The 19,575-nt window shown below is 36.4% G+C and overlaps 1 protein-coding gene and 1 pseudogene across 1 annotated transcript in view; both read right to left on the reverse strand.

Moving 5' to 3' along the window:
* Nucleotides 1-19,575, reverse strand: part of PPP1R42 (protein phosphatase 1 regulatory subunit 42) — a 54,631-nt gene that overhangs the window by 33,447 nt on the left and 1,609 nt on the right. Inside the window, exons 2-5 of the mRNA XM_029923676.1 lie at nucleotides 14,817-15,034; nucleotides 12,031-12,197; nucleotides 10,125-10,263; nucleotides 7,701-7,817 (exon numbers count right to left, since the gene is read on the reverse strand). Coding sequence (XP_029779536.1) covers nucleotides 7,701-7,817; nucleotides 10,125-10,263; nucleotides 12,031-12,197; nucleotides 14,817-14,945 — 552 coding nt within the window. The 5' untranslated portion in view covers nucleotides 14,946-15,034. The remainder of the gene's footprint in view (nucleotides 1-7,700; nucleotides 7,818-10,124; nucleotides 10,264-12,030; nucleotides 12,198-14,816; nucleotides 15,035-19,575) is intronic.
* Nucleotides 15,673-15,796, reverse strand: LOC115279566 (annotated as a pseudogene).

Here is a 19,575-nt window from a genome sequence, read left to right on the forward strand (position 1 = left end):
TTTCCCCAGTCTGCTGTCTTGTCGTTTTCACTTTCTTAATGGTCTTTGAAGCACAAAAGTTTTTAAAATTTCATTGAAGTCTTATTTATTTATTTATTTATTTATTTATTTGCTTATGCTTTTGGAGTTGTATCTAAGAAGGTTTTGTCTAATACAAGATCATAAATGGGCCTGGGTGGCTCAGTTGATTAAGTGTCTGACTTTGGCTAGGGTTATGATCTCACAGTTCATGGGTTCGAGCCCCACATCAGGCTCTGTGCTAACAGCTCAGAGTCTGGAGCCTGTTTCAGATTCTGTGTCTCCCTATCTCTCTGCCACTCTCAAACTCACACTCTGTCTCTGTGTCTCAAAAATGAATAAACATTAAAAAAATTAATACAAGGTCATAAAGATTGATCCCTATGTTTGCCTGTAAGGGTTTTATTGTTTTTAACTTGATTCCTTTATATGCAGCTACTCAAATACCTCAGTACCATTTGTTTAAAAACCTATTCTTTCCCCATTGGATTGTCTTGGTGCCGTTGTCAAAAATCAATTAACATAAATGTGAAGGTTTATTTCTGGATTCTCAGTTTCACATTTATGACAACGCCACACTATCTTAGCTACTATCGATTTGTAGTAAATTTTAAAATAGGAAAGTGTGCATCCTTCAACTTTTTTTTTCCCCTAAGGTTTTGACTTCTCTGGGTACCTTGAGATCACTATTTCTTCAAAGATATTTTCTGGTTCTTAGTTTGGGCTGCTTGTCAAACTGGATGGCTTAAACAACAAGCATTGTTTTCTCACAATTCTGGAGGCTTGGAAGTCCAAGATCAAAGTGTAGGAGCACCTGGGTGGCTCAGTTGGTTAAGCGTCCAACTTCAGCTCAGCTCATTATCTCACAGTTCATGAGTGAGCCCTGCACAGGACTCTGTGCTGACAGCTCAGAGTCTGGAACTTGCTTCAGATTCTGTGTCTCCCTCTCTCTCTGCCCCACCCCCGCTTGCATTCTGTTTCTCTCTCTCAAAAAAAAATGAATAAACGTTAAAAAAATTTTTTTTCAAAGTGTTGGCAGATACTGTGATTTTAGTGAGAGCATTCTCTCTGGTTGTTTAGATGCCTGTTTTCTCATTGTGTGCTCACATGGCTAAAACAGAAAGCCCTAGTCTCTTTTCTCTTCTTATAAAGACTTTAATCCCATTCATGAGGACTCCAGCCTCAAGACCTAATTTTTTCCAAAAGGCCTCACCTTCAAATACCATCACAGTGGGATTAGGTTTCAATTTATGAGTTTCGAAGGGACACAATCATTAGTCCCTAGCATGGGCCCTATTCTAGGACTCCATTTTCATACATGTGTGAGTGCTCATGTCTCACAAGCCATTGAGGCTCTGCTCACTTTTTAGTATTTTTACTTTCTGTACCTCAGTTTCAGTAGTTCTAATGTGATAGGTTTAAGTACACTGAAAATTTCTTGTATGTTTAATCTACTTTTAATACCATCCAATTAATTTTTCATTTTACATACATTATTTCAGTTCCAAAGTTACTTTTTTCTTTGCCTCTTCCATTTCCCTTCTGTTTGTGTTCATGCTTCCTTTAAATTGTAGAGCATATTCATTGTAGCCTTTTTAGAAGTCTTCTAATTCCATCCTCTATGTCATTTATAGATGTGTTTCTAGAGTGACTTTTTTCCAGTTATGATTTACATTTTCATAGGGCTTGTTTGCTATTCCCTTCCCAGCTCTATGGTCTGGAAAGTACCTTCAGATAGAAAGCTGGGATAATTAGAGAGCTCACCTTGTTTGTCTTCTTTCTCCTAGAGTCCACAGTCCTGTGTCACCTATAGTTCAGTGTCTGAAAAAGCTGTTTCACACATTTTGTTTGGCTGTGTGTGTGTGTGTGTGTGTGTGTGTGTGTGTGTTTGGGTATGTGTGATAATGATTCTTGTTTTGGTTAATATGTTATTTAAAATAATATTTTTGAAGTTTTTATTTATTTATTTTGAGAGAGAGAGCATGAGTGGGTAGGGGCAGAGAGAGAGGGAGAAAGAACTCCAAGAGAGGCTCTCTATTGTCACTGCACAACCCCATGTGGGGCTTGAACTCACCAACTGTGAGATCATGACCTGAGCCCAGATCAAGAGTCCAACCTTTAACTGACTGAACCACCCATGCGGCCCTATGTCATTTTAAAATAAAATTTTATTTCTCTCTTTTTCCTTATTTTCTGATTCTTACACTCTTATTAGTCACATATTGGATCTTTGGAATTTAATTCTCTACATTTCTTTTTTACTTGCTTATTTTCCATTCTTTCTCTTTTGTTCTTTCTTGGAGACTTATCCAGTTTTATCATTTAAGCTTTGTATTGAATATTTAATTTCTTCTGTCTTATTCTAAATTTTGATGTCCTCTTGTTCATTTAATGTTCCTGTTTTTAAGAAGAATCCTGTTTTTGTTTTAAGGTTATAGAATCCTTTTTTATTTCTCTTAAGAAATTAATTACGGTGGGATTGTTTTTTGTTTTCATATTATTAGTTTTTCCAGAATCTTTTGTTTCTGTCTTTCTCTTTGATTTTATTTTTTTAAGTTTATTTATTTATTTTGAGAGAGAGAGAGAGAGAGAGAGAGAGAGCGAGCATGTGTCAGTGGGGGGGAGGGAGAAAGAGTGGGGGGGTAGAGAGAGGAAGAGTGAGAGAGAATCCTAAGTAGGCTCTCTGTCCCCAGTGCAGAGCCTGACATGGGGCTTGAACTCATGAACCATGAGATGATCTGAGCCAAAATCAAGAGTTGGGTGCTTAACTGACTGAGCCACACAGGTGCCCTCTCTTTGATTTTAGAGGCTGTTTTCAGATTAGTGATCCTGAGCTACTTTTCCATTCATGAAAGCAAATAAGACAGGCTTGTTGACTAATTGGTCTCACTGTAGGGCAATTGGGCATGCTGCTGGCATGTTCCCTATGAAACTTTTAAATGTCAGAATAGGGAGATGTTTTCTTTTGGGTTGGTCAGTTTCCTTAGAGAAGAATCTTCCAATTTCTTGCCCAAGGCTTTTTTAGGCCATGTGGGAAGGGTTTTGGGAGTAAAACCTGGTTTGTGCATGTAAGAAAGAAGGAAGTATATGTCCTCTAACATTTCTGTATTCTTTCAGTCTTTCACTAAATCTCCATTATCAACATTACCTTCTGCTGTGACTTTTGAATCACAGCCTCTCTGGTTCACCTTTTTCACAAATTAAACCTGTCTCTCGTAACTTTATTTTTAAGGTATCCTATCCAAGTAGTCTTTTAATTTTCTCTTGTCATTTAGTTTACATATTGAAATTGCAGGTATGGAGAAGTATTTCATTAAAAACTTGAAATTTCTGAAGCCATAACATGGAAAAAAGTTTCTAAGAGATTCATGTGGCTTTGCTTAGAAGAAAAAAAGTGCAAAGCCCTGTTAAAGCAGTCCATTACTGAAATATGCAAAAAAAAAACCAAACAAACCAAAAAACAAAAACATGTTTACTGGACATAAGCTCACTATTGCCAAATCCAGTGGATTTCTGTTAATATCTTATCTGCCTACATGTCACCCACTCAACAGCATCCAATGTGAGTAGCCATTCCTTCTTTCTTGAAGCTTCTTTTTTTCTTGTTTTCTCCTATATCAGTGACTTCTGATGTTTTCTGATCTGAATGGTCTCTAAATATTGGATTGTTTCTGGCTTTGTCTTGGCCTCCTCTATTCTCTGTCTCTACTGTCTTTCATCTAGTCCCATGGCTCTAAAAATCCTGTTAATGCTGTTGACTCTCAAAGTTTCCTATCTTCTCCCTTGAACTCTAAATGCCTACTTGACAGGTCAGTTTCAGTGATCAATAGGCATTTCAAGAAAAGGAATTATTTTATTCCTTCCCTTGTATTTCCCAACTTGCATAGGCTACCACTGTCTCCCTAGTTTCTCACATAAAAGCCAAAGAGTCATCCTTGATTCTTCTCTTCACTTTATTCTTACCCATCCTACTCAACGAGTTCCATAGATTCAATCAAAAATATATCTGCTATCCAGTCACTCCTTTTTATCTCCAAGCAACCATCTTTTCTTAACCTCTGTTGTAGTCTCCTAGCTGATCTCTTTGCTGTTATTTTTGCAACCCATTCTTCACATAGCTGATAGAGAAGTCTTTTAAAAATATAATCCTTTCAGTGACTTTCTATTGCACTTAGAATAGAGTCAAATTCATGATCATGGCCTAAAAGATTTTATGATCTCTCCCCTATCAAATTTCATGTTGTACTGTTGCTGCTTCTTCATTCATTCAACAATTATCTATTGAGCACTTACAATGTGTTAGAGACTGAGCTAGGCACTGGGGTCCCTATCATAGTAAACTGGCCTCTTTTTTGTTCCTAGGATAGTCAGAATCTTTAATCTGCTGTTCCATGCTTGGCATGTTCTTTCCATAGCCCTTTTCATGATTGCTTCTTTGTCATTCTTTAGATCTTAGCATAAATGTCATTTCCTTGGAGGCCTTTTTGATGACCTGATTTAAAATACCCACTGACCCTTTTTCCTTTTTCCATAATGTCATCCTATGTAATTCCTTCATAGCCCTTTTCACAATCTCCTCTGCTTATTTATTTTCTGACTGTTCCCTCCCCTGTATCATTTTAATGTAAGCTCTTTGAGGGTAGAGACCCTGTCTGTCTTGATCATGGTATTCTCAGTGCCTAGAACATGTTCTCTGAAGGCCTAGGGCAGTGCCTGGCACATATGATATCATAAATATTTTTAATAGATTAGCTTGATGGGAATTGGTCCAGGAAAAACTATACAGAGGAGGTAACATTGAGTTCAATCTTTAAAAAAAAAGGGGGTTTGGTTATTTAGACAATTATCATTGGAATGAATAATTAATAGTAATGAAAGTATTTATTTTGGTTACACATTTATCCTGGTTATACATTATTAATGTAGCCTAAGAATAGCAATTGTAGGTGCAATAACTTGGTCTTAATGTCATTTAGAAAAACTTCCTTTGGGATCATTTGGAGATAAGCATTTTTTTTCTGTTATCAAACTTTCATTTTTCTGTCCAGAGTTAAAACCATAATAGAATGACTTTAAAAGTAATGAGAATAATTGAAGTGAATCTTGGCAGTTATGATAATTAACAACTAACCAGATCTTTTAAGATATAAGTGGTGACACTTATTACTAAACATATATGCCAACCATTGTGTGTAGAACTTGTCTTAAAAAAACATTTTAATTTTTCTAATGTTTTATTTATTTTTGAGAGAGAGAGACAGCAGGAGCAGGGGAGGGTCATAGAGAGAGGGAGACACGGAATCTAAAGTCAGGCTCCAGGCTCTGAGCTGTCAGCACAGAGCCCAACGCGGGGCTTGAAACCACAAACCATGAGATCATGACCTGAGCTGAAGTCTGATGCCTAACCAACTGAGCCACCCAGCCTCCCCAAAAAAACATTTTAGAAAAACATTTACGCTGTACTTAAGATTGATGCCAATTTGGGAGATTGGAATTCTCCAACCTTTCTGTGCTTGACCACTGTTCCCGTTTTCCGTGTGGTGAATGGGGAATGTTACACACACCAGGTCTTCTCTACTTAACAAAGACCTAGCCTCTAGGCTGTCATTTTGAATAGGATCATATACATGCACAGTATATCTCATATAAGGCTGTTGATCTATCATCACAAAATCATATTATTGATACAAATACTGAAAAATCATAGGAAAATTAAATAATTCTGATGAATACAAAATGCATGTGGGGGAAAAATCTAGAAAAGCACTGTAAAACTTAACACATTTTTTTCATTAAAAAAATTTTTTTTAACATTTATTCATTTTTTAAGAGACAGAGAGACGAGCATGAGTGTGGGAGGGCAGAGAGAGAGGGAGACACAGAAGCCAAAGCAGACTCCAGGCTCTGAGCTGTCAGCACAGAGCCCGATGTGGGGCTTGAACCCACGAACTGTGAGATCATGACCTGAGCTGAAGTCAGCCACTCAACTGACTGAGCCACCCAGGCGCCCTTCAAAATTTTTTTAAGTAGCCTCCATGCCCAGCATGGAGCCCAACATGGAGCTTTAACTCACAAGCCTGAGATCAAGACCTGAGCTGAGGTCAAGGGTTGGATGCTTAACCAGCGGAGTGGCTCAGGTGCCCCTAAAACTTAAAATATCCTTAATTTTTTTAGTCTTTATTTTTGAGAGAGAGAAAGAGGGAGACAGAGTGCAAGTAGGGGAGGAACAGAAGAGAGAGGGAGACACAGAATCCAAAGTAGGCTCCAGGCTCTGAGCTGTCAGCACAGAGCCCGACATGGGGTTCAAACCCATGAACCATGAATTCATGAATTGAGCCAAAGTCGATGCCCAACTGAGTGAGCCACCCAGGTGCCCCTTAAAATATTTTTGAAGGCAGAATTTATCTCATGAACTTCTTACATCCTTCATAATATAAGTGGAAACAATGAATTGAGTTATGCTTCCTTATTAATTTTTATATTTTAAACATCCATCCTGGTCAGTGGCATTTTTGATATTTTTAGGAATTCATTTGTAGTGCAATACATATAATATTTATTTTCATAATTATCTACTGCTTATAGAAGTTATGGGATGAGTAGGTAATAGGTCTGAATTTGGAAACAAGGTCAGAGAAAAAAATTATTTTTATTTACTTCTTTTGAAAGAAAGAGGGAAAGAGAGTGCAAGTAGGGGAGGGGCAGAGAGATAGGGAGAGAGAGAATCCCATGCAGGCTCCGCACTGTCAGTGCAAGGCCAGGCACCAGGCTCAAACTCATGAACCATGAGATCATGATTTGAGCTGAAATCAAGAGTCAGACACCTAACAGACTGAGCCACCCAGGCACCCCAGGGAAAACTTTTTTAAGGTCAGCGGATAGCTCTCTGGAATGAAAACAAGAGCTCTGTTGATGGGGGAAAGAAGCTCTCCATTCTTCCTGTGGCACTATGTAAAGAAATTATACCACAGGCCATCTCATTGCCAAATCAGTACATGTGAGGTCATGGCAATGGCTCAGCTTACAGATGAGTGTTTCCAGGAAGCCTTCCCTAGCTCCAGGCTGAATTAGTGCCACCTAAATACTTATGAAAACAGAATCACATTGTAGTCTCACTACTTGTTGACTGTAGGTTTTTTGAGCTCCTGACTATATCCTTCCTTCCTCTGATCTACAAGGAGTAGTACAGTGCTTGACAGACATGTAGGTGCTCAGTGTGTATGTGAATGAATAAATAACTGAATGCATATGAGATGATATGACATGACATGACATGACACGAATATAGCTAGTGCAAAGCAGAGTGAGTTCCAGGTACTTCCCCAAGGAGAAACAGCCAGGAGAAAGTTCAGATCTAACCAAGGTTACTAGAAATTCATTCATTGGGCAATCACAGTTAAGGGGCGAGAAATCTAGTTTCTAGAGGGAAACATTTGCTGGAAAAATAATACAGAGAGTAAAAGCACATACTTCCTTCCCAGAGAAACTTCTTTCTGTTGGTGAGGGGTGGAAGCACTGGGGTATGGAAGTGCAAATAAGTACATTAAGAAGTAGAGATTCATAGGCTAGTCTTAGAGTAAATCTAAAATAGTTTTAAAGTAGTAAATTTTATAGATATTAAAAAATATTTTTAAATCATAATTTTATGTAAATATTTTTAAACTAATTTTTCTTTACACTACCTTCACATGCAGAAGTTGGTTGTCAACTGCTATGAGCTGATTAAGATTCTCCAGTATTTCTAAGTCTCTTATGTCATCAATATTATTATTGCTGATATTCAATATAGAGAGGGATTTCTGTAACAAAAATAAATTGGCATTAGTAAATAGTCTAATCAAATACTATATATAGGAACCAGAAATCTTAATCTGTAAAAAATTTAAGATTTATCAATTCAGGTTGTTTTGCTCTTTAAGCAAGAAAATTAAAATCCATGGAGATTTTGTTTCTATATCATATTTTTTTCAGAGATAACTTTAGGACTTTCATAATTATGATATGACTTACTATTTTTGCCTAAAGTTCCTTTATAAGTCTTATTTTCCCTTTCTAGAATATAAAAGAGATTTATAGAAAAAATAAGCCAGGAATCAAAAAACAAAGAAAAAAGATGCCCCAACAACCCTCCTACACTGTTGGTGGGAATGTAAACTGGTGCAGCCCCTCTGGAAAACAGTGTGGAGGCTCCTCAAAAAATTAAAAATAGAACTCCCGTATGACCCAGCAATAGCACTGCTAAGAATTTACCCAAGGGATACAGAAGTGCTGATGCACAGTGGCACATGTACCCAAATATTCATAGCAGCACTGTCAACAATAGCCAAATCATGGAAAGAGCCTAAATGTTCATCAACTGACAAATGGATGAAGAAGATGTGGTGTATATACACAATGGAGTACTACATGGCAATGAGAAAGAATGGAATCTGGCCATTTGTAGCAGTGTGGGTGGAACTGGAGGGTATTATGCTAAGTGAAATCAGTCAAGCAGAGAAGACAGACACCATATGTTTTCACTCACTTAACAGAAGACCATGGGAGAAGGGAAGGGGGAAAAAGTTACAGAGAAGGAGAGAGGCAAACTATGAGACTCTTAAATACTGAGAACAAATTGAGGGTTGCTGGGGGTTAGGGTTGAGGGGAAAGTGGGTGATGAGTATTGAGGAGGGCACTTGTTGGGATGAACACTTGGTGTTGTATGGAAACCAATTTGACAATAAATTATATTTTTAAAAAATGATGCCCTAACAAACAAATGTTAACACAGTATAGACAAAAAGCTTATTTCAGTTTAAGCAAACTATCAAATTCTATTAAATATAACTAAGATTTGTACTTACGTAGGAAGAAATAGTTGGTCTATTTTTTAAAATAGGAAACATAAGAATAAAGAATATCTGGTTTTTATTTTTATCTCTATCTCTCTCTATAGTTTCCTCTTCATAATCCACATGTTCAGAGGTACTTAAAATAATAATTAGCTAATTAACAAGAGGTATCAACATCAGCTATTAGTTAGGACATAAATATACAATAGAGCAGCAATAATCCAAAGCCATCTTAAGAACCTATGGCCCAGTAATCTCTACCAAGATTGAGTCCACCCACCAAGGCATCCATTTAGTCAACTTTTAGAGAAAATACTTTTTGATACCTTTAAAGACCTTAAATACAGCTTAAAAATTTTTGCCTTACATTTAGAATGTTGGAATCTGGTTGAATCTATGTAAAAATTGAGCAGGCAAAAATGTTTTTAGTGGCCTTTTATAATAAAAATGGTCATCCTCACAGTGAGATTAATCTATTTGGGTCAGTTGAGACACAGTTGCTTCTATGGGGAGAGGGTAGGATAGAAGAAATCAGATCATTCTTTCTTTTCCTGTTTAAAGCACTGTTTTTCAATTGTTATAAATTTGGTTTACAAACCTTCTCTTGCACTCTGTTTCTAGGCCTTTTGAAATAAAATGAACAAAATTTATAAACACAGCCATGTTCATTTTATGTCTCTTGCCCTAAAATTGAAGGGACAGTATCCTAACAAATCCCATTTTGAGAATTAGCAAAAGCCTCCATTGACCCCTCTGGCTTTTCAACTAATTGTGACGCCTCCACAATGTATTTGGGTGCCGGGTCACAGCTGGAGCATCAATCCGGTACTCCCAGATCTACCTTCTGATGAGGCAGAGCCATATGTAATGTAATCTACAGTAAAATCAGAACCAGTGAGAAGACAATTTATCATCATCATTATTCTCTAGGTTGTTTAAATTTTGTCAAATAAGTGTCCATTACTCTTAAGCTTTTTTCTAAAATTTAAAATTTTGAATCATGATAATCACCAAGGTTGAAATTATGTATGAATTGACATCTAGATTAGAACTTGATAATTTGTATAGAGGCAAGCATTATTATCCCAACATTATAACTGCCGAGTCTCTGAGAAATTATGTGAGAAATGTTAGTTTTAGCCCTCAAATGAATTCTTAACTGGCCATATAAACATACATAGATGTATAATGTCCAAATATACTTTTGCCACCTTCCTGTTCCATTATAACTGTTAATCACTATATTCTTTGTCAGAAACTTAAATGTGGCCTTACTGCCAGAGAATGAAGAGTTCTTGGATCAAACAGAAGCTTTTCTCCAAGGGGAAGCCTCTGGCTCTCAACGTGAAGCTCTCTTAGTCCTTCTAATCCTTCTAAACCTTCTATGACAGCAATGTAATTGCCTCCCAGATACCTGCAAAATATAAAACAATTGTATTTTTATTTATTTATTTTTTTAATTTTTAGAGCTAGAGAGGATGTGAGCAAGGGAGAGTGCAGAGGGAGAGAGTGAGAAAGTCTCAAGCAGACTCCATTCTCAGCGTGGAGCCAGGTGTGCGGCCTAGTGCAAGGCTTGATCCCAGGAGACTGGGACCATGACCTGAGCCCAAATCAAGAGTGAGACACTCAACTGCTCAACTGACTGAGCCACCGAGGCACTTCAATATAAAACAATTTTGAATAGACATTCTGAGAACATCATGGTCTGTAAACATGATAAAACCATAGTAACAGTCACTGAGCTGTGTGAAAATTATACACAGTATGCAGAAATATGCAGAATGTTTTCATTACAATGAATCAATGAAAGGTTTATTTATATGATTTTTATACTTAATTTAGTCTAAGAAATATATTTGTTTTTTCTTTTTTATTAAAGTGAGAGAATTGGAATGGTCCTTTATTAAATGATCTACCAGTGTTCCTTTTATATGTTAGGGCACAGAAGAATCATCTGGATAATAAGTTTAAAAATGAAGATTTTTAGGGGCACCTGCACAGTTGGTTAAGCATCTGACTCTTGATTTTGGCTCAGGTCATGATCTCACAGTTCGAGAGTTTGAGCCCCACATCAGGCTTCTGTGCTGACGGTGCAGAGCCTGCTTTGGATTTTCTCTCCCTCTCTGCTCTCTCCAGCTCTCTCATTCTTGCTTTCTCAAAATAAATAAATAAAGCTTTTTTTAAAAAATAATATTTTTGGGCCTGACCCCAAAGATTCTCATTTTGCTATCTACGTCATAACCCAGTAACCCGCATTTTAAAAAATGTTTATTCCTTTTTGAAGACAGAGAGAGAGAATATGAGCAGGGGAGGGTCACGGAGGGGAACAGAAGATCTGGAGCAGGCTCTGCACTGACAGCAGTGAGCCCAATGTGGGGATCGAACTCACGAACTACTGTGAAATCATGAAGTTGGATGCTCAACCAACTGAGCCACCGAGGTGTCCTGCCATCCGCATTTTTAAACAATCATTTCCCTCATCTTTTTTTCCCATTTGGAGGTTCTTGGCCCACTTTTTGAGACGCACTGACAGTTCTCCCAGTCTGGGAAAACCGAATCCAACAGGCTTCATCACTGAATTAAAATCATTATAGCCAGTAAATGCCTTTCTACACTCAAATCTAAGTCAACATTATCAACTCACTGATCCTGCTCTTTGAGATGTGTGATTCTGAAAGGCACAGAGCTCATTTGGTTTCTATGGAAAATCAAAAATCAAGATCAACTTTTCACCAAGTGAGCTTTAAGGATGCTTTACGTGGTTGAGACCACTCACTCCCCTGCAAAAGAAAAGTATATCAGGCTTAATGAAACAAATTTCCAAGTATAACATGTAACACTTTATTTTGTACTAACAATACTACAAGAGAATAAAAATTGAGGCCTGTTCCACAACACTGCAGATAATGGAAGGGCTGCATGCAAAAATATTACTATAATGATGACAAACAATTATGTTACTTAAAAATAAAAGCACTAGGGGTACCTAGGTGTCTCTTTTGATTAAAGTTCCGACTTGATCTCACAACTGGTGATCACCAATAGTCCTGTGCTATCAGCATGGATCCTGCTTGGAATTCTTCCTCTCCCCCTCTCTCTCTCTGCCCCTTCCCAGCTCATGTGCACACACATGTGCACCCACACTCTCTCTCTCAAAAATAAACATTAAAAAAACACTTACAGTTTTTCCAGTTTCTTTAATGATCTGAGGTTCTCTATACGTGAAATACAATTGTTTTGTAGGTACAGGTGGGTCAGATTTGTGGCATAATTCAAGTTAGTGATTTCACTAATACGGTTATCATACAAATATAGAACACTAAGATTTTTGCAAGGAGAGAGGTCTTCCTAAAAGGAAAACAAAAGCAGGTCATAATTAGTTTCTCCTGAAAACGTAGACGTTTGTTTTTAAGAAAGTTTTCTACTTTCTGCAAATTTCCTTAAGTATAATATAATAGTGTATCTCTATTCTTATTAGCACCGTAAAAACAAGACTAGAATGATTATACAATTAGTTCTAGGTTTTAGTATTCTGTGACTGTATCAGTAAAATTATATTTGTTAAGAAGGATTTTCCTATGGCAAGCAGTTTTTCTTGGAAGCAATTAGGTTTCTCTGGAAGTTGAAGCATTTAACAAATTAATGCTTCAACATTATAAATCAGGGCTTAATCTTTCTGTGGGATTAGAAGTAAACTGTTATTTATAATACTGAAAATGGGAAGTCCTATGGATATTTAAGAATAATAGATGAATAAACTATGATGATACTATTGAAAGGAATGCTGCCTAACCATTAAATATTCTTTAGTTTCTTAAGTAATATTTTACAGATCTCAAAATGAAAACAGTACATTCAATATGACCCACTATTATAAAATTACATGAATACATGCCAAGAAAAAAGACTGGAAGGACATCACCTACATGTTAATAGTGGTTTTCTCTGCATGATAGGATTACAAGTCAGTTTCTTTCTTTTTATATGTATTTATAGAAATGAACATTAGTTACTTTTGAGATAAGAAAATAATTAAAGGTATTTTTCAAAAGTCTGCCATTTCTTATGTGGTGGTAGAGTCAGCCTAGAGTAAGTAGGCAAGAGCTAGAGTGAACTAATACTCAAAAATACCTCAACTTGGGATGCCTGGCTGGCACAGTCGGTGGAGCATGCAACTCTTGATTTTGAGGGTGGAAATTCAAGCCCCATGTTGGACATAGAGATTATTTGTTTTAAAAAACTTAAAAAAATCTCAGCTTTATTAACAAGATCTTTTAAAATATAATGACATCTTGTGGACTTTAGTTTATAAGTTATTCTTACCTTAGTGTGAATTATATATCATTGACCCTTGAACAACACAGATTTGAACTGCATGGGTCCACTTATACATGGATTTTTTTCTGATAAATACTATATAGTACTATAATATATTTTATCTTTATATGATTTTCTTAAAAACATTTTCTTTTCTCTAGCTTACTTTATTGTAAGAATACAGTATATAACACACATAACAAACAAAATATGTTAATTGACTTTATCAATAAGATTTCTGGTCAACAGTAGGCCATTAGTAGTTAAGTTTCTTGGGAATTAAGTTTTACAAGGGTTTTTAACTGTTGGGTGGCAGGGTGTTGAAGAGTGCAGGAGTGTTGATGCCCCTAACCCCCATATTTTTCTAGGGTCAACTGTACCTAGTTTGCTTTCCTCCTAACAAGGGTCATCTATATCAAAGGAGCACTGATTGTGACATAACAGAACATTAAATGGAGGCTGTCTGCAGAGGGCAATATATAATTGCCTGTAAAGTGCGTAATGTGTGCAATGGTATAATGAGGTGGAGTTCTGGGCAACTGGATTCATGGGGAGAAGAATCACTAAGGAACTGGAAAGAAATACAGAATAGAAACTTGGTAGAATCTGCAAAAAAAAAAAAAAGTCTTAAATGACACTTGTGCCTGGGGCTTTGGTATTTTTTTCCTTCATTTGATAAACATTTATTAAGCACTTAATATGAGTTAGGCCCTGTGTTGGATGGGGGATTCAGAGTGATGTGAACAAAAGAGACACCATCCCTGCCTTCATGTACCTTATGTTTGTGAGAAAATTTCTCTCATTTGTAGTCTTTAGCATTTTAATGTAGACAACAGACACCAATACAAATGTCCTAAAAGGGATATTGCTCCCTTTAAATTTTCCCACATTAAGGTCAACTTAACACAGAGAAAATACAATGTCAGAGTACATCCAAGTCAACAGTCTTGTCTGATATAAATGGCAGCATAACCTACATTTATATAATCAGTTAAATTATGTGTGAAAAAGATTTCACTATTTAAAGTTTTAAAATATGGTATTCATATAGTTCATTCTTACCATTCTTATGGTATTCATATAGTTCATTTAACACTTGATGTGTTACAAAAAAACCTCATATTCCAAGGATCCAGAATTATACAAAAGTGTTACCTCTGAAACTGTTTCCAACACAACACTTTCAAATCTAGTTTGCTACACTATAGAGTATTTCAGAGATACATATATATATTTAGCACTACAGTATATTTTATATACAATCATAATGGTATATTTTATATTTAGTTTCAATAATTTTAACATCATAAGCAGGAAATTAAAACAAAAACACAATATACAGCTGACTAATCAAAATACAGTTAACAAATATGATCAAAATATAGTTAATGAGGAGGTATTTTTTTCTTTTCTTTTTTTTATATAGTTTATTACCAAGTTGGTTTCCATATAACACCCAGGGCTCTTCCCCACAAGTGCCCTTCTCCACGACCATCATCCTCCTTCTCCTTGCCCCCCTCCCTCATCAGCCCTCAGTTTGTGCTCAGCGTTCAAAAGTCTCTCATGATTTGCCGAGGAGGTATTTTCTGACACCAGTTTCTAAACTTCACATTGTTAATTATGTAACAATAGGAAATTAGGAATTCTTACAATTGCATCTATGTTTTTGTCTGAAAAATGTATATGAGTTATTTTCTTCAGGCATCGTGAAGTAGTTTCTTCTTTTCGGGGTTTAAGATAGTTATTTTTGGCGATTAGATCCAAGGTTAGTCGAACCATGATTTCTCTATAAGTCAAACTCTCAGCAGTAACTCTGTTCTGATTCCATGTCAAGAAGCAGGTTTAGGTATTGTTTTATGCTCAACTTTCTAAAAAGAAAAGAAAAAAGGGGGCATTATGTGCATGGCAGTTTAGGAAAAATTAGTTTGACTTGCTCTTTAATTTTCTTATGGAAAACTATTTGATAAGCTACTTCAGAGATATTTTAAAAGGCATTTCCTAAGTTGATAGATTTCTTATAAATGGACTTAAAAAACCCAAAGTTAATTAAATATACAATGCTCATTTATTTCTACTTTTAATATTTTCTTCTCCCTAGTATTGAGTTGTTATTGTGGGCATCTTTTAAAGGATTTTTTTTTTCTCAAGGAATATACATCTGATGTTTTCACATGAAGGCCCAGAGGTTGGTCTCTACTCAAGCCAGTGGAAGTTGAGAATGAGACCAGAATGGTCTTCTGGCTCCCTTTTCCATAGTACCCATGGTAATCATATTTTCTAAACTCTCCAATCAGAACACATGGTATAAAAAACTTTGAGTATACACATAGGACAGTGGTGTAAAATACTTGAAAATGGTGTTGGCCTTGAAATTGTTACAGCTGCAATCCACAAAGAGGCAACCCAACGCAGTGTTCCTCAATCCAGACTGTCTGGGTTCACATTTGGTCCCACTGCTCACTGGTTAGGCAATCTTGGGCATGTTACTATCGGTTTCTTTTTTCCCTGATGTTCCCCATTCACAATACAGACCAGACAAAGGACCTGGGCTCAGGTGTATATGGATGGGTTTACTCTGCCTCCTCTTTCTATACAGTATAAGAACATAGCCTCATAAGCACCAGGAGGCTACATTACCTCCGTTTCTTATAATATTAGGATAATAATAGTCCTTACTTCCTAGGGATATTGTGAAGATTATATGAGATTAAAATATATAGAATATTCTGCACAGTGCCTGGTACATAGGTCAACAAATGTTTGCCATCTCCATTATTATTTTATTGTTTTGTTCACAGATAAGGTGAATACTGTTGACTTCACTGTTTCACCTGCAGTACATTAGGGCTGTTAAATGAAGGGAACATACTATTAAAGAATTAATTAATTAAATATTGCTTTATGTGAAAGATCCATACGTGGTCCATAAGTTTGAAGTAACTCATTTTTTTCCAACCATCACAAAACTGTGATAAATACCGCAATTCTGTAAAATCTATTGTCTTTTAAAAATATAGTTTAAAACTGAGCATTCTTTTCTAATATATCAGGAATTTTACCAACCAAGCACCTCAGTTTGTGTAGTATTCTGGACATGAAATCAATGCTTAGGAGGAAAATGAATTCAGTAGAAGAGAAATTCAATTTGCATTATCATACATTGACATAAAATGCCCACAATAGAATATTTGAAGATATGGAATGAATCCTTATTTTTCAAACGCAAAATGTAATCTGTAGAATAAAATTACTGAATTTTTGTAATTTTTGAAATTTGCATGAATTCATTATTTTATAACAAAAATTCAAGATTATTGTTTACAGATCAAATTTCAAACATGACAGTAATATTCTGAACAAAGTTCCTAATTAAGTAAAAATTACTTTTCATAATATTGCCTTCAGAACATTTCATGATGAAAGTTTAAAGAATAACACCCACATTCATGGACTTACAGGTCATCTTAAATATAAAAGTTTATAAATACATTTATATCCTCTCTGTAACTTTCTCCATATTCTCTCTCCTTTTTTTTAAAGTTTATTTATTTATTTTGAGAGAGCAAGAGCAAGGGGAAGGGCAGAGAGAGAGGGAGGGGGAGAGAGAGAGAGAGAGAGAGAGAGAGAGAGAGAGCGGGAATCTCAAGCAGGCTCCACATCAGTGCAGAGCCCAATGTGGGGCTCAAACTCATGAACCTTGAGATCCTGACCTGAGCTGAAATCAAGAGTCAGTTGCTTAACCACCCAGGTCCCCCTCCTTTCTCCCTAATGTCTTATTTTTAGAGTTTAGAATTAGATGTCTCTTTTCTTGTCTTTATACTTTTACTACAGATGTATGCATATCTAAGCAATATATGTACTTTTTAAAAACATTTTTTACAGTCATAAATGGTATTTTTTTAATGTTTAATTTTGCCACACACACACACACACACACACACAGAGGGTGAGCAGGGGAGGGGCAGAGAAAGAGGGAGACACAGAATCTGAAGCAGGCTCCAGGCTCTGAGCTGTCAGCACAGACCCTGATGCAGGGCTCGAACTCATAAACTCAGAGATCATACCTGAGCTGAAGTCAGACCCTTAACCCACTGAGCCACCGAGGTGCCCCATAAATGGTATTATTTTGATTCCAACTTCCTTTTTTGCTTTATGCTTTGTTTGTGAGAATCATCAAAGTTGATATATATAGCTCTAGAATATTTGCATTGCTGTGTAATATTCTGTTGTAAGGAATTTATTTCTTCTGATGATAGATCTTTGGGTGGTGTTTTTTTCTTCATTTGCAATGTTGCTTTTATGGTTTGGTATACCTGTAATTTTTAGCACATGTGCAAGAGTTTCTTTAGGGGTTAAAACTAGGTGGGTCTATTTCTGCACATTTTCAACTTTACTATATATTGCCAAATTGTTCCCCAAAGAAATGTTACCACTGGTAGCTAAGAGAGTTCCTGTTGTTCTACAGTGCAGGCTACATCAGTGTCAGCACTTGATATTGGCAGTCTAACTTACTGCCTATCTGATGAGTGGGAGGTGATAGCTCATTGTTTTTTCCTCATACCTTTTTCTGTATAAAAGTAAAACATAAAAGGATTTGAAAACAGCCAGATCAATAGTCTCATCTCCTCATTATGTTTTAATTTGCCATTCTATAATTGCTAGAGATTGGGGGTCTTTTCCTGTTTATTGCCATGTGGAGTTTCTTTTCTGTTAGTTTTGATTTCTTATATTTTGCCCATGTTTCCTTATGGGCTGTGTGTAAGTAATTTTTATTTTTATTAAAAATTTTTTTTTAATTTGAGAGACAGAGAGCATGCATGTGCGAGTGGAGGAGGGGCAGAGAGGGAGGAAGAGAGAATCCCAAGCAGGCTAATTACTGTCAATGCAGAGCCTGATGGGGGGCTCAATCTCATAAACCGTGAGATCATGACCTGAGCCAAAATCAAGAGTTGATGCTTAACTGACTGAGCCACCCAGGCACCCCTAAGAGTAATTTTTAGATACACTTATATTTTTATCAGATACCACTATTTTGTTGATTATACATGTAGCAAATATCTGTTCCCTAACTTTAGTTTGTCTTTTCTCCTTTTCCTCCCTAGTTTGTGTTTAATGGCATCTTCTAAAAAGCAGAAGCTATAAGTTGTTCATGTAGTCAAATGTATCATTTTTTTGCTCATGTTTTATGCTTTTTGTGGCTTATTTAGTAACCCCTTTCCTATCCACATTTAAGAGAAAGACCTTTTTTCTTCTTCTTGTAAACATGTTTAGTTTTGCTTTACTTCACACATTTTGTTGCATTACTGTGATCAGAAGCAGCAATCAGTGCTCAGAGGACATATCTTGGTATTTGGTGGCTAGTATGTTTTTTGTCCATTTTGGCTCCTGCAAGCTACATGTAAAGTACTCTAGAAATCCTGCTACAGGGTTGTGTGTAGGGGATGAATAGCTGCGGTAGAACTGAAATTGACCAAAATTTATTGCAGTTTATTGTCTAAGCCTTCTTCTGGAAGTTGTTAGACTTCAGTAGACCCCAGGTTCCAAAATATTTATACCAGACAGATTCTGCCAATGCAGTTATTATCTAGGTGGGAAAACAGATGCTTCCTACTCTGCTGTGTTCCCAGAATCATTTCCTCCTTAACTCTTTCATATACATTTTAAAAATGAACTTGTTGGGGTGCCTGGGTGGCTCAGTTGGTTAAGTGTCTGACTCTTGGTTTCGGCTCAGGTCATGATCTCACGGGTTCATGGGACCAATCCATGCATCAGGCTCTGTGCTGACAGTGTGGGGCCTGCCTGGAATTCTCTTTCTGTCACTGTGCCACTCCCCTGCTCTTGCCAGCCTGTGTGCTTGCTCTTTAAAAAGAAACAAAAACAAAAACAAAACAAACCTAAAAAAAAAAATCAGTGTGTCATGTTCCATGAAAAATCCTATCAGGATTTTGTTAGGGATTGCACTGAATTTAGACCATTTGTGAAGTACTAACACGTCTCTAATATTTAGTCTTCTTTTCCATCACTGTGGTATGCCTCTATGTCTCAGGAGTGCTTCTTTAATGTAATTTTATAATTTTCTTGTAGTTAAGGCCAAGGCCATGCATAAGTATTTTTAAAGTCATTTTTAGTGATCATATATTTTTGTTGATACTGCATGTGACATTCTTTTAGGAATTACATTCTCTAGAGCTACTGTATAGAAATGTAATATTTTAAAAACTATTGAAATATTAAAAATATGATTTCTTTAGCCCATATTTTAGAACTTTTTCTGGAAATTTCAAGTATCATGTGTACACTGATAACTGGTGAAAATGCACATCGTCAAGTGGTTATACATACACCCCTGGATTTCTCTCACAGCTGAGGTGGGAACTGCTATCCAGGTGGCTGTGCAGGAGCTGTGGCG

This window comes from Suricata suricatta, chromosome 15 (assembly GCF_006229205.1).
Source record: "Suricata suricatta isolate VVHF042 chromosome 15, meerkat_22Aug2017_6uvM2_HiC, whole genome shotgun sequence".
In the NCBI taxonomy this organism is placed as follows: domain Eukaryota; kingdom Metazoa; phylum Chordata; class Mammalia; order Carnivora; family Herpestidae; genus Suricata; species Suricata suricatta.